Source organism: Coregonus clupeaformis, chromosome 6 (assembly GCF_020615455.1).
Source record: "Coregonus clupeaformis isolate EN_2021a chromosome 6, ASM2061545v1, whole genome shotgun sequence".
Taxonomy (NCBI): Eukaryota; Metazoa; Chordata; class Actinopteri; order Salmoniformes; family Salmonidae; genus Coregonus; species Coregonus clupeaformis.
Window position 1 is genome coordinate 21,524,732 of NC_059197.1, and position 15,109 is coordinate 21,539,840.

The 15,109-nt window shown below is 46.3% G+C and overlaps 1 protein-coding gene across 1 annotated transcript in view; it reads left to right on the plus strand.

Annotated features, from left to right (window-relative positions):
* Nucleotides 1–15,109, plus strand: part of LOC121567738 (serine/threonine-protein kinase NLK) — a 95,213-nt gene that overhangs the window by 62,927 nt on the left and 17,177 nt on the right. The window contains exons 4-7 of the mRNA XM_041877978.2: nucleotides 1,238–1,344; nucleotides 1,521–1,606; nucleotides 2,635–2,844; nucleotides 3,474–3,575. Coding sequence (XP_041733912.1) covers nucleotides 1,238–1,344; nucleotides 1,521–1,606; nucleotides 2,635–2,844; nucleotides 3,474–3,575 — 505 coding nt within the window. The remainder of the gene's footprint in view (nucleotides 1–1,237; nucleotides 1,345–1,520; nucleotides 1,607–2,634; nucleotides 2,845–3,473; nucleotides 3,576–15,109) is intronic.

Here is a 15,109-nt window from a genome sequence, read left to right on the forward strand (position 1 = left end):
TCTATCTCTCTCTTTCTTTCTCTATCTCTCACAAACACTCTCTCTCTCACACACTATCTTGCTCTCTCTCTCACACACAAACACTCTCTCACACACACGATCTCTCTCTCTCTCTCTCTCTCTCTTTCTTACTCTCTTTCTTAACTTCTATCTCTCTCTTTCTCTCTCTCTCACAAACTCTCTCACAAATATACTCTCACACACACTATCTCTCCCTCTCTCACTATCGCTGTCTCTCACACTAACTCTCTCACTCTCTCTTTCTTACTTTCTTTCTTACCTTCTATCTCTCTCTCTTTCTTTCTCTCTCAAACTCTCTCTCACACACACGCTATCTCTCTCTCACACTATCTCTCTCTATCTTTCTCTCACTCTCTCTCTCTTTCTCTCACTCTCTCTTTCTTTCTCACACACTGTCTCACTCTCTCTCTCTCTCTCTATCTCACAAACTCTCTCTCTCACACACACTATCTCTCTCACACACACACACTCACTCTCTCTCACACACACACACTCTATCTCTCTCTCTCACACACACTATATATCTCTCTCTCTCTTTCTCTCACACTCTATCTCTCTCACACACACTCTGTGTCTCTCTCACACACACACACACACACTTTCTCTTTCTCTCACAAACTCTCTCTCTCTCACACTCTCTCTCTCACACACACACACTCGCTCTCTCACACACACACAAAACACATGACTGTGCTGGGCTGGGATGCCAGTGTGCTCTGGGAATTGACCTGCCTGCTGACAGTGCTAGATGGCAGGATTAGGTTGTATCTATCAAAGAGGCGTTTCTATGCCACATTATGTAATGTATTATGTGTCTACACTTCCAGGATGACTGAGGAAGGAGAGCAAAACAGGGCTGCCTGAATGTCATCCCCAGGAGAGTGTGAAAGGGGCAGAATGGGAGCAAGAAGGAAATAGAGATACCATAGAGGTCTATTGAAACTCACCGCAGGAGCCCATTGTGACAGTGGATCGATACTGTACTGCTGCTACTTGCAGAGGAATCGGAAGAACCTCTGTCCGTTACATCCATTTAGGGTGGCAACATTTTATGTAGGTTAGAATGTAACAGAACAGACACTGTAGATAGTCTTTCCTCGGCCCATTCCCGCTTACTTCCATTTACCTCTTCCCTCGACTCCTCTCTCCACTACCTAGCTAGCTCTTCTCTGTGTAGTCTTTGTGGTGTTGTTTTCTTTGACCACTCCTCGTCCAGCTATGTGGTGACAGAACTGATGCAGAGTGACCTCCATAAGATCATCGTGTCACCTCAGCCCCTCAGCTCAGACCACGTCAAAGTATTTCTCTATCAGATCCTCCGAGGTAAGACCTCTCCGGCACGCACACACACTCCCAGATCACATTGCAAACATTAAAACATGATTTTCACACATATCAGCTTGAATTGTCATTGATAAAAAACGGGGTGGGACCTTCGCACAAGGAACTGTTTGAAAACCGTTCAACTGAATCCTTCCCGGCATGTGTTTTGTCTGTAGGACTGAAGTACCTGCACTCAGCTGGCATCCTACATCGAGACATCAAACCTGGCAACCTCCTGGTCAACAGTAACTGTGTGCTTAAGGTTGGTATACTGTCCTCTACCATCTAACATCTCCATCCTTCTGTGATGATAACATGTATTACGCTACTGAGATGTATAGTATGATATATTGATGAGGTCAAGTTGGGGTTGGAGTCTGCTCTGTAGAAGTACAGTATCTGAAATACAAACACACACACACCGTTACCGGGGGTCTGTAGCCCCAGTGGGATTTCTACAGTACATGATGCTGGGCTCTTGACATATACATTTTCATCCTGGGGCCTGGTAATGGAGGCCCTGCCTGGGTTTATGCTACCCTTAGCTCCCTCTCCTCCCCCCACAGACAGCTGGGAGGCGTGCTAGTCCACGGGTGGGGGAGAGAGAGAGAACATGAGGAGGGAGAAGGTGGAGGACAGAGTGATTCCGTGTGTTCTCTGGCTGACTCTGGAGAACAGATTGTCTCTAGCAGACATTTACTAATTTAGCTCCTAATTCTCATTTCCCAAACGGGAAACCTTCCCCACACATTCTGGGCTATTTTCAGACCAACCCATCCCTGCCTGCCTCTGTGATGCTCCCTGCCTGTGATTGGGTGCTGTCTGCCCATGATATTGCTGTGTTCCTTCTCTTCCAAGTCTGCCATTATTTTAGAGAGAGGCGCTCATTTAATTTCTGATGATGAACATCCCCTTCCAAAAATCTCCTCCCTCAGCAGCATCAGCTACTCAAGCAGTTAGATTCAGTTGTGTACAAGCTGGTGGGGAGCAATCGTCTGGAGTAATGTGACAAGGCCCGTAGCGGTGCGACACTAATGTGGCTCCCTCATTTATGAATGATCCAAGTATTCCTTTCTTTTGTGTCTTTAGACGTATCAGACAATGTTCTCATTCAGTTATATAACAATTGACTCCGACCAGTCACAGGAAGCTGCCAAATAATAAAAAGTATCTTACAAAAAGCTGCATGCATCTAAACCTTGAGTTAGGTTGGGATGACGAATCTATTTGTGTATTGGTATTGATGGATGTATTCATGTGAACATGTTCTCACCCTTCATCCCTCTCCAGATCTGTGACTTTGGGCTGGCGCGGGTGGAGGAGCTGGACGAGTCTCGTCACATGACTCAGGAGGTGGTGACCCAGTATTACCGCGCGCCAGAGATCCTCATGGGCAGCCACCATTACTCCAACGCCATCGACATCTGGTCTATAGGATGCATCTTCGCCGAGCTACTGGGCCGACGCATCCTGTTCCAGGCCCAAAGCCCCATCCAGCAGGTAACCAATACTGTAAACACTGAGAACATGTAAATCTGACATGGGATACTTGCTCATCTAGTATTCAGTGCAGAGCATTGAAATAAGAAAAAAAGGTATTGGCTATCCTTAGTTGTGTTAGTTAGTCTGTAGAATTCACTGAGGGTTTTTTTTTTCAGCTTGAGCAGAGCTTTCAGAGATAAAGTTTGTATTTGAAAACAGGACCGAGTTTCCTTGAACGCTTAGTGTCCGTGTCTCTCCAGACCTTGGGCTCTGGTCCTGCCTCGTTACCTCCCCATTTCAGAGATGACATGTTGAGTTAGCTGTGGAGGGAGGAATGCAGTCTTATGTCTCAGTACACACTACTCCCTTTCACTTCTGATATCGACACAAATGACGTGTTCACAGATACTGTGTGTTCACAATGGACTGCAAAATTGCATGATGAAGCAATAAGTCAATACACACACAATACATACAGTACAGCTCACTGGAGTCATTTACTTGGCCTGCCTGTCTCAACTACCTCGCCTTTACTGCATATGTGTGTGTGTGTGTGTGTGTGTCTGTGTGTGTGTTCGTGCATGCGTGTCTCGAGTACAGTAACATATGCTGCATGGCGTTCTTCTGTGTGTGTTCTTGTGTTGTAGCTGGATCTGATCACGGACCTGCTGGGAACTCCCTCTCTGGAGGCCATGAGGACAGCGTGTGAGGGGGCCAGGGCCCATATCCTCAGAGGACCACACAAACAGGTAGGGACACAGATGAGCGGTATGTGTTTTCTGGAGCAGGACAGCACATGAGTCTCCTGAGCAAGGTTTTCACAAGTCCTACAAATCAATTATTACAGGAGTCAGTGATGAGTGGTCCTCTTGGACAACAAGATGGCGTTTTGCCAAGAGTGTGCAAAGCTGTCAAGGCAAAGGGAGGCTACTTTGAAGAATCTCAAATATAAAATAAAACACTTTTTTGGTTACTACATGATTCCATATGTGTTGATGTCTTCACTATTATTCTACAATGTAGAAAATAGTAAAAATAAAGAAAGACCCTTGAATGAGTAGGTGTGTCCAAACTTTTGACTGGTACTGTATATTAATTTGGGGACAGTTCGAAACACATGAAACATTCATGGCCATTTAGCTAGCTTGCTGTTGTTATCTAATTTGCCCTGGGATATAAATATTGGGTTGTTATTTTACCTGAAATGCACACGGTCATTTTTTTCTGGATCTTTGTAGAATTTTGACCCATTTTGAGTCACACAAAATTGTGTGTTCTCTACTCCAACAATTAATCCACAGATAAAAGGGGAAACCTAGTTAGTTTCTAGTAATATCTCCTCCTTCAGTCTTCTTCCTCTTCCTCTTCTTCTTCTTCTTCTTCTTCTTCTGTGGACTTTATATTGTGGTTGGCAACCAACTTTAAGGCGCATTACCACCACCAACTGGACTGGAGTGTGGACCTCAGTTCATCTTTCAATTACCCACATGGTATATGCTCCTAAAAACCAATAAGGTGGGAGAGGCAGGACTTGCAGCTAATTAAGCGTAAAAAATAGAACCAGGTTCTATTTTAGCGCCTGGCTACGCAGACGCTCGTTGACGCACACAAGCAGTTTGGCTGAAATGATTGAATAACATGTATGTGTGCATTTATTTGCAACGCTCGCACATGTAATGCTAGCGGTGTGGTCAGCATGTTAGAAGTAGGCCTATAGGCTACCTGGCCTGCACGCAAATGTAGGCATATAAATGTGCCCATTTGGGGATCTGATAGTATTTCTGATTGGCTTAACGCACCACCACTAATGAGCTGTGGAGCTTCTCAAAGTCATGTTTTTTTTCACCTCAAACAGCAAGTAAACAAAGTCTGTTTTTACATCAATTGAGAATTACAATAGTTCCTCAATGTATTTGAAAAATCTTTCCAGCTCTCTCCCTTTCGATAACCACTCAGCGTGAAAGGGAAAAATGTCATGCTCTGATCCTATGAAAATAGGCCTACCTGATTACTTCTTATCAGTGCTTGACTTGGACTGAAATAGGTTCCAGTACTCATTTTGGGTGCTGGTACTGTTTTCATTTAGGTGCAGGAGCTCCACAATACTTTTCAGCTAATATTCTATAAGAGGAACAGGAGCTCAGGGGCTCCCGAGTTGCGCAGCGGTCTGAGGCGTCACTACAGACCCAGGTTCGATCCCAGGCTGTGTCACAACCGGCCGCGACCGGGAAAACCAAAGGGCGGCGCACAATTGGCCCAGCGTTGTCCGGGTTAGGGGAGGGTTTGGCCGGGGGGGCTTTACTTTTCATTGCACTCTAGCAACTCCTTGTGGTGGGCCGGGCGCATGCAGGCTGACTTTGGTCGTCAGTTGAACGGTGTTTCCTCCGACACAATGGTGCGGCTGGCTTCCGGGTCAAGCGGGTGGGTGTTAAGAAGCACGGTAAGGCGGGTCATGTTTCGGAGGACGCATGACTCGACCTTCGCCTCTCCCGAGCCCGTTGGGGAGTTGCAGCGATGAGACAAAATCGCAACTGGATCTCACGAAATTGGGGAGAAAAAGGGGGTAAAATACCCCCCACCCCAAAGAAAAAAGAGGAACAGGAGCTCAAACAGTAGAACATTTGAGGTGTCGGTACTCAGCTCCAGTGAGCTCCTGCCCAAGTCAAGGACTGCTTCTTATCCCTTGCGCAAGTAGCCTACAGCTGTGTCTGTCCGGAGCTCATTGGCGCGGGAAACTCTTGAGGGCCCAGAATATTTTATACAACGTTGCAAGTTCTCTAGCGCAAGCTTCTGGCTGGACCCAAGTTAATAGTTTATACAATATTTCAAGTTTGTTGCAGACAAGCCACGTGTAGCCAATGTGATTTAAAGGATATTTATTGTTATCACGATATTTTCTACCTGCAGGCTGCAGTTTTTATTTGTTGGCTTAATTTAGACTATTTTTACATAGTTGGCAATGGGAATAGAAGTTACTTTTTAGGTTTGTATAATTTTCATTTGGATTTGGATAGAATTTTGATTAACCACATGACAAAGATTTTGAGATATGAAGACGTTATTATAAATAAATTAAACTGTTCCACGGAAATGTACATATGAAAACCATAACTGGCACGCAGATCGGTAGAAATTGTCAAATAAATTGGCATTCCACATGAGAAAGGTTGCCGACTCCTCGTGTAGCCTAATACCGGCAAATTTAGGAGAGTAATAGCAGAAACTGTGAAAGACAGTTATCTAGATCTATGGCTTCCTCTTGTGTCTTATTTCATCAAACAGTAAGCTTAAAGTATCAGACAAGCTCAATGCGTATATAGTTGATTTTATTAAAACACATACGGTGTGTCTATACAGTTGAAGTTGGAGGTTTACATACACTTAGGTTGGAGTCATTAAAACTTGTTTTTCAACCAATCCACACATTTCATGTTAACAAACTATAGTTTTGGCAAGTCGGTTAGGACATCTACTTTGTGCATGACACAAGTAATTTTTCCAACAATTGTTTACAGACAGATTATTTCACTTATAATTCACTGTATCACAATTTCAGTGGGTCAGAAGTTTAAATACACTAAATTGACTGTGCCTTTAAACAGCTTGGAAAATTCCAGAAAATGATGTCATGGCTTTAGAAGCTTCTGATAGGCTAATTGACATACTTTGAGTCAATTGGAGGTGTACCTGTGGATGTATTTCAAGGCCTACCTTCAAACTCAGTGCCTCTTTGCTTGACATCATGGGAAAATCAAAAGAAATCAGCCAAGACCTCAGAAGAAAAATTGTAGACCTCCACAAGTCTGGTTCATTCTTGGGAGCAATTTCCAAATGTCTGAAGGTACCACGTTCATCTGTACAAACAATAGTACGCAAGTATAAACACCATGGGACCACGCAGCTGTCATACCGCTCAGGTGAACATACTTTGGTGCGAAAAGTGCAAATCAATCCCAGAAGAACAGCAAAGGACCTTGTGAAGATGCTGGAGGAAACAGGTACAAAAGTATCTATATCCACAGTAAAACGAGTCCTATATCGACATATAACCTGAAACGCCGCTCAGCAAGGAAGAAGCCACTGCTCCAAAACTGCCATAAAAAAGCCAGACTACGGTTTGCAACTGCACATGGGGACAAAGATCCTACTTTTTTGAGAAATGTCCTCTGGTCTGATGAAACAAAAATAGGACTGTTTGGCCATAAAGACCATCGTTATGTTTGGAGGAAAAAGGGGGATGCTTGCAAGCCGAAGAACACCATCCCAATCCTGAAGCACGGGGGTGGCAGCATCATGCTGTGGGGATGCTGTGCTGTAGGAGGGACTGGTGCACTTCACAAAATAGATGGCATCATGAGGAAGGAAAATTATGTGGATGTATTGAAGCAACATCTCAAGACATCAGTCAGGAAGTTAAAGCTTGGTTGCAAATGGGTCTTCCAAATGGACAATGACCCTAAGCATACTTCCAATGTTGTGGCAAAATGGCTTAAGGACAACAAAGTCAAGGTATTGGAGTGGCCATCACAAAGCCCTGACCTCAATCCTATAGAACATCTGTGGGCAGAACTGAAAAAGCGTGTGTGAGCTAGGGGGCCTACAAACCTGACTCAGTTACACCAGCTCTGTCAGGAGGAATGGGCCAAAATTCACCCAACTTATTGTGGGAAGCTTGTGGAAGGCTACCCGAAACGCTTGACCCAAGTTAAACAATTTAAAGGCAATGCTACCAAATACTAATTGAGTGTATGTAAACTTCTGACCCACTGGGAATGTGATGGAAGAAATAAAAGCTGAAATAAATCATTCTCTCTGCTATTATTCTGACATTTCACATTCTTAAAATAAAGTGGTGATCCTAACTGACCTAAAACAGGGAATTTTTACTAGGATTAAATGTCAGGAATTGTGAAAAAAGGAGTTTAAATGTATTTGGCTAAAGTGTATGTAAACTTCCGACTTCAACTGTATATGGAAAATAACACGTTTAAACATTTCTACCAATCAATTGGTCGAACAGATGACTTTCGGTCACCAAGATTTGTTTTAGTCGGGGACAGCCCTAGTGTGTGTGTGTGTGTGTGTGTGTGTGTGTGTGTGTGTGTGTGTGTGTGTGTGTGTGTGTGTGATCCTACAGTCCTCTGGAGCTTGTGTCTTCATTACTAAGGCTTGACAGATTTGTGTAAGAGTGGGTTGGGTTTCTGTGAATGGAATAACATAGCCAGGAACCAGCCCATGGATTATTGGTATTGGGTGTGTGTTCTGTGCGTCTTCCATGTCTGATTTGGGCAGATGGTATCCTGCAGGGAACAGGAACTGCAGAGCAAGCACCGTGGCCTTGCCCCCTGCCTCCCATCGATCCACAAGCCCTGCCACGCTTATACCTCCTCGCCACCTCCCTACCCCTGTGTGTGTGTGTGTGGTGTCTGTGTGCGCCATCCCTGTAAGCGAACGCTGACATTTGGATGACCTTGTCACTCGACGCTCCCTCCCATGTGTGTGTCTCCTGCAGGCTAGGCAATGCGTGGAGCAGGATGTTTTAATCATGTCTATCGACTGACGTTTAGATTACAGACCTGGGGCCGGTAGGGGCAGCATAGGGAGAGGAGGGAGGGGTGGGAGGGGGTGATGGGGGATGTGGGTGTGTGGGTTGGAGGATGGTGGTGGGGTCCAAGCCAAAAGGGATCATGTTTCTTGCCAGCAATGCGGTCCCAGGGCACATCATGCCATCATGGGGGTGAGGTGGGAGGGAGGGGGGTTTGACGGTAGTCAAATGTATGACGCTCGCAGAAATGCAGTGGTAGGAAATATACATCTGGGGTTAATCTTACACCCCCACCCCCAACAACCATGCTGGTCCTGTTCATCTGACCCCCCACCCCGATTCTCACGATTCTATATGTACTGCATTTCGATACTGTGTTTTTATTGCGATTCGATGTTCCAAAAATATTGCTCACCATATGTCTGCTGCAGAGTGACTAGAGAGTCATGAAAACAAATTGGCACCCTATTTAAAAAGATGATGGAGAACAAGCTATGAAGGAAAAATACTGGAGTTTTGGTGCAGGTACAGCAAACTAGCACAAAAATAATATTGCAATATTGTCAAAACAATACGATACAGTATATCATCAAAAATAATATCCTGATATGTAAATATGGATTTTTCCCCCATCACTACCAACCATGCTCTACCTGCAGGGTGGCTGTTCAGTGGCCGATTGCATCTTTCTGTGGGTGGGTATTCACAAGTTGACCACATTCAGTACATAAAATGTCTTTAAAAGCCCTGGTTTTAGCTGTTCCTTCAGACGCAAGTTCAAAGGTTACAAGATGAAGCCAGAGGTCAACACACACTTGAAGGTTTTTTGGAGGGTTGGGAGAGCTGCTTATTCACGTGACAGAACAGGGTCTTTGTGAAGATGAGAGAATGAAGCATCACAGAGAGCCCCTGCCCTCCTCTCATCCCCCTTTCTTTTCCCTCTGGAGGAGGTGAAGGACCTGCGAGAGGAGGGTGAGAGGGCACAGGAGAGAGGAGAGGGTGAGAGGAGAGGAGATGTTGACCAAGGAGCTTTGAAGAGGGAAGAAGGGGTTCCTTTTTACACAATGAGGGTCTGGGGCATTGCAGCTTGGGAGGGAAGGAGGGAGGGAAGAGAGGAGTGAAACATGGCGGGAGGAGGAGGGTAGGCAGACCGAGTGCTGCTTTTAAAGACAAGGTTTTCCGAGTTGCATCAGAGACATCATTACAGCTGCTTATTCTCCCAGACGGAGAGAACGTCCACAGAGGAGTACAGGCACTCAGGCTGCTTCTCACTAACCTAATGTAGCATCCTCTCCTCTCCTTCTCACTACTCTAATGGAGCGTCCTCTCCTCTCCTCTCCTCTCCTCTCCTCTCCTCTCCTCTCCTCTCCTCTCCTCATTACTCTAATGAAGCTTCCTCTCCTGTCCTCACCGGCTCTCTTTCATCTGTTCTGGTGTGAGAGAACAGGACGGGCAAGCGCAAATTCCAGGTAGTCATCCACCATATCACTTCACCCCTTCTCTGTTTTCAGAGCAAGCTGTAGATGAGGGTGACAGAGATGAGAAGAAGACACCACTTTAGAGTCTTGTGATGCACCCTGAGTCATCCAGGAAAGGACTGCAATAACTGGGTCCAGACATATGAGATGTATAGAGAACTTGAATGAATGTGGCCCTTAGATTCTTTACTAATAATTGTTCTCGTATATTCTAATAAAATAATCATGTTTTGAGGGGAAAATAGAACACACCAGGGTGCCAGTTCTCGCTGTGCTTTCTAAATAAATCTGTGTGAGGATGGCTAATGAAATGAAAGCCATTGGGCTCTACTGTAGCCAGCGTTGGGAAACTAGCCCCCACCCACCCTGAGCAGGAGGCTTAGGCAGGTCAATACCCCAAGCTAAATGAGTTTAGAAATCAGAGAAGGGCTTGAAAGCTGCAAAGCACCCCCTCTCCACACACGCGCACACACACACTGTGTATTTGTCACTCACTCTCTTTTTTTTCTCACGCACGCACACACACACCCCAACCACTCTGCTCTACCCTCGAACCACGCGAAGCTAAGTGCAGCCTTTTCTGCTGAAACAGGAATCCTCACTGGCAGTCTGCCGTTACATGAGCTGTCCGTCTGGGTAGAGAAGTTACCAGAGGCTGCTACTCGCTTGCTTCACTCTGCTGCTGGAGCACACACCACTTAACCTCAGCAAACACACACACAATCCAAATAAACCCACCTTTCACTTCCTCCAAATCTTTGTACAGAACAGTCTGACATGGTGTTGACACGCTGGTTGTTTTGGAACCCTCATCCCTTGTTCCAGTAATTACCTGCATGTTTATCGGCCCATCCTTCACCAGTCTCTCCTCCTCTTAGCTCCAGGAGGCTAGCTAGCTAGCGTTAGCAGCAGTTTTGCATGAGTAAACAGTGGAATCATGTCCACTTGTCCACACCACCATACATCCCTCAGGTGCAACTCTTCCTTTCACAGTGCCCTGTTGTACCTGTCTCTGAGGCTTTGAGGCTGTAGCCTGGGAAGGCTTTGTTATTGTCTGGTAGAGTGATGTACAACTTGTTTGTTGTGCTGGGGGATGGGGGCAGAGAGAGGACGATGTTTGAGGAGGGTGTGGGAAAGGCAGGCAGCTTGCCCCGGCTGGCCCTGGGCAGGGCTAGGTCAGACCTGATGTTCCCTTTTTATTTTAAAAATAATACTAATAATTATATACATTATTTGTAAAGCACATTTCGTATTATGTTTTGCAGGCCAAAGTGCATGTCGAGACGACAGAAACAAATATTTATAGCTTAGAAGAATGTCACATGTAGGGCTGTGGCGGTCGTGAAATTTTGTCAGACAGTGATTGCCGATCTCACGGTAATTGAGCATAGCCTACAAGCCATTTAAAATAGCCTACACCATCACAATAAATCGATTCTTTATTTTAGACAGGTCGAAGAAATTGTAGTCTAGTTCAGAAGAACAGAATAGCATACTCTGACATTATGTTAGGCCCTAATCTGGCATTCCCATATGTCTGTGGGATACACTAGTTCATTTAGCAGAAAATATTTGCTTATAATTACTGTGGCATTATTTTATATTATTTTATAGTATGAAGAATACAATTGAACATAGCTGAATAAAATAGAAGTATAAAATAGGAGTGCGTACATGCGGCTGTGTTGAGCGGGTAACAAAGAAACAGGTCCTCCTTGTACAAACGGCAAGCTCATCTCCTTCCCAAGACCCCAACATTCTTTTGGTTTTCCTATTGGAATAAGGTCAAGCCAATCATCATAATTTATTAGCCAATCAGCAGCCGTTTCCCCTGGGATTTAGCGTAATACCCGACCAGGCAGGGCCTCAAGCAGTCTGTAGTTTCCGTTCTGATGACCAACCTGTTTTTCTCTCCTGTTTATACTACTTCCTTAGAAGAAGTTGCTTTTCTTTCTGATGTTTATTGTGCTTGCAGCTAAATGTAAGTGCCAAAATCCTGATGTCTTGTTGTTTGGAGCTAAATAGTGTCTGTTGTAAATATTTACATTTACGTCATTTAGCTGACGCTCTTATCCAGAGCGACTTACAAATTTGGTGCATTCACCTTATAGCCAGTGGGATAACCACTTTACAATTATTATTATTATTATTTTATTTATTTTTTTTGGGGGGGGGTTAAAAGGATTACTTTATCCTATCCCAGGTGTTCCTTAAAGAGGTGGGGTTTCAAATGTCTCCGGAAGGTGGTGAGTGACTCCGCTGTCCTGGCGTCGTGAGGGAGCGTGTTCCACCATTGGGATGCCAGAGCAGCGAACAGTTTTGACTGGGCTGAGCGGGAACTGTGTTTCAGCAGAGGTAGGGGAGCCAGCAGGCCAGAGGTGGATGAACGCAATGCCCTCGCCCTATGTACCGTTTCTGTTAAACTTGTTAGCTAGCTAGCTTGCGTACTCCCACTAGCATTAGCATTGCCATCCGGAATGCATGACTATTTAGCATGCTTATTAGCGATTGGCATATGTTAACATTTGTCTGTGGTGCTATGCTATTTTCGGTTGTAGATCGCTCATACTTATTATGTTGTTTTATAATGTGTAGTTATTTCTATATTGCTCTATTGTTCGTTGTGCATCTATCATGTGTTTGGGTCCACATAGTCTGCTTAGTTGTTGACACGCAAATAGGCATATTTTCCCCATATTGTGTCATAGCCTAAGTTTTCCTATTTTCTTTACAAAACCACAATTAGTATCAGAGGGAGTGGTGTTGTGTGTGTGTCTGTGTGTGTGTGTGTGTGTGTGTGTGTGGAGATCTTAATTAAACCTTGAACTGGAACTACTGCTTCTGTAACCAGTGTGAAATGGCTAGCTAGTTAGCAGTGTGCGCTAGTAGCGTTTCAATCGGTGACGTCACTCGCTCTGAGACCTTGAAGTAGTTGTTTCCCTTGCTTTGCAAGGGCCGCGGCTTTTGTGGAGCGACGGGTAACGGTGCTTCGAGGGTGACTGTTGTCGATGTGTGCAGAGGGTCCCTGGTTCAAGCCCTGGTAGGGGCGAGGAGAGGGACAGAAGCAACACTGTTACACTTCCTCATGTTCTGAACGGACACCTTGTGGAAGTTGCTACCGGCCTAAAATCCAGCACCTATGTTTTTTTATCCCTTTTTATTGGTCCTTCGAATTCATAAACAACCCATATTTTTCATGGTCCTTCGAGACGGATTCAGTAACTGCCAAAGTTCAAGGATGCCCGTCTCCAGAGAAGATGCTCCACAAGTTGTGGTTCATCCCTGCCGTCAGACTCGCTCCCTACATCGTCTGGTTGACTATGAGGTAAGCTATGAGTCAAAGCAGACACCACACTCAACAACACACCACTCCAATGAGGGACCACAAGCAGAGGGCGCTGTGAGTGGAATTAATTACTCTCACAACAAGACCAGCAGCAGGTAAGATATAGCAGCTCATTGAAAACCTTGGGATCAGAGGGCTCTCCTTCTCAGACCAGTCATCCTCACGTCATCATCTACTCAGTCAACCCTTCAACGTTGTGAGCCATCGCACCAACGAGACTGGTCGACTTCTCATTGCAGAACTCATAGCCCTACAGCGCCACATAGAGGGCTGACTTCACAGGATCGCCAACGTCAGCCCTCACCTAACCGCTGCGGTCAGCCTACACCTGATCGCCGTCGTCAGCCTGCACCTGACCGTCGCCGCCGCGACTACTCACCTGACCGCCGCGACTACTCACCTGACCGCCGTGACTACTTACCTGACGCTACGGTCAGCCTATGCCAGATTGCCATCGTAAACCCTCAACTGATTGCCATTGTCAGCCCACGCCTGACTGTCGCCGCCGCGACTACGCACCTGACCGTAGCCGCCGCGACTACGCACCTGACCGTAGCCGCCGCGACTACGCACCTGACCGTAGCCGCCGCGACTACGCACCTGACCGTAGCCGCACCTGACCGTAGCCGCCGCGGCTACGCACCTGACCGTAGCCGCCGCGGCTACGCACCTGACCGTAGCCGCCGCGACTACTCACCTGACCGTAGCCGCCGCGACTACTCACCTGAACATAGCCGCCGCGACTACTCACCTGACCGTCGTCGCCGCGACTACTCACCTGACCGTTGTCGTCACCCCTCACCTGACCATCGCAACTGCTCGCCTGAACGTCATCGCCGGGCCTACTCACTTGATCATCGTCGGTACTCACCTGTCCGCTACCGCACATCTTCTCCACCTAGCCGGGAGTGCGTCTACCGTGGACCATCTCCTACCATTCCCAACTTCATCAATGAAGACCCACGAGAGTTTGCAAGGCTGAAGGTGGCCCTCGACAATGTGCTGCCTGTAGATGCAACAGTGCTTCAAGTTTCAGATATTTGTGGACCACCTGAAGTTGGAAGAGGCTTTGCTAATTGCCGACTCCTACAGCAACAGCAGGTACCCATACAGTGCCACCATAGAGTCCCTCACAGAACTGTATGGCCAGCCCACCAGCTTGCCCTCCAATGCATCGCAGGGTTAATGGATGGCCCCAACATCAAGAGTGGTGAAACCAAGGCATTCCGATGATTCGCTCTGAGGGTGCGTGCCTTGGTTGGCATGTTGGATCAGCTAGGGAGTAATGGACAGACAGAACTGAGGTGTGGGTCACACGTCTCCCGCATCTTAGCTAAGTTACCACACGACCTAAGAGCCAGCTTCAAGAGATGTGTGAACCCCATCAAGACACCCATTCCAACCCTCCTTCACCTGGCAGAGTGGCTCAAGTACGAGGTTAGAGTGCAAGTAGATGGCACGCAGTTCAGTAGCGAACAAAGCAGGGACCACCCTAGCGCACGCCGAGATCAGTGTAAAGACAAATCCTTCCCCAAGACCATCACCATCCTCCATGGAGGAGAGCAGTGAAAGGACGAAGTCGAACTCTCTGCACAGAACCAGTCTCCGGAGGAAAGGTCACAGGAGAAGCCAAAGAAATATTGTCCATTCTGCAACACCATGCAGCATTACATGAATCAATGCACCAACTTTCAGCTCCTTTCCAAAGAACAGAAAGAATCCTGGATCAAGACAAATGAAAGATGTTGAAAGCGTGGACGTGAACACCAAGCAGCTCAGTGTACTCTCAAGGCTAAGTGCAAGAAGTGCGATTCTCCACGAGGTCAACACTAGCCCGACTGCTACAAAGAACGCTAGCACGAACAATATGAAGACCGCCAGCACAAAGGCATCGAGCATTTTCCTGGTGAGCTC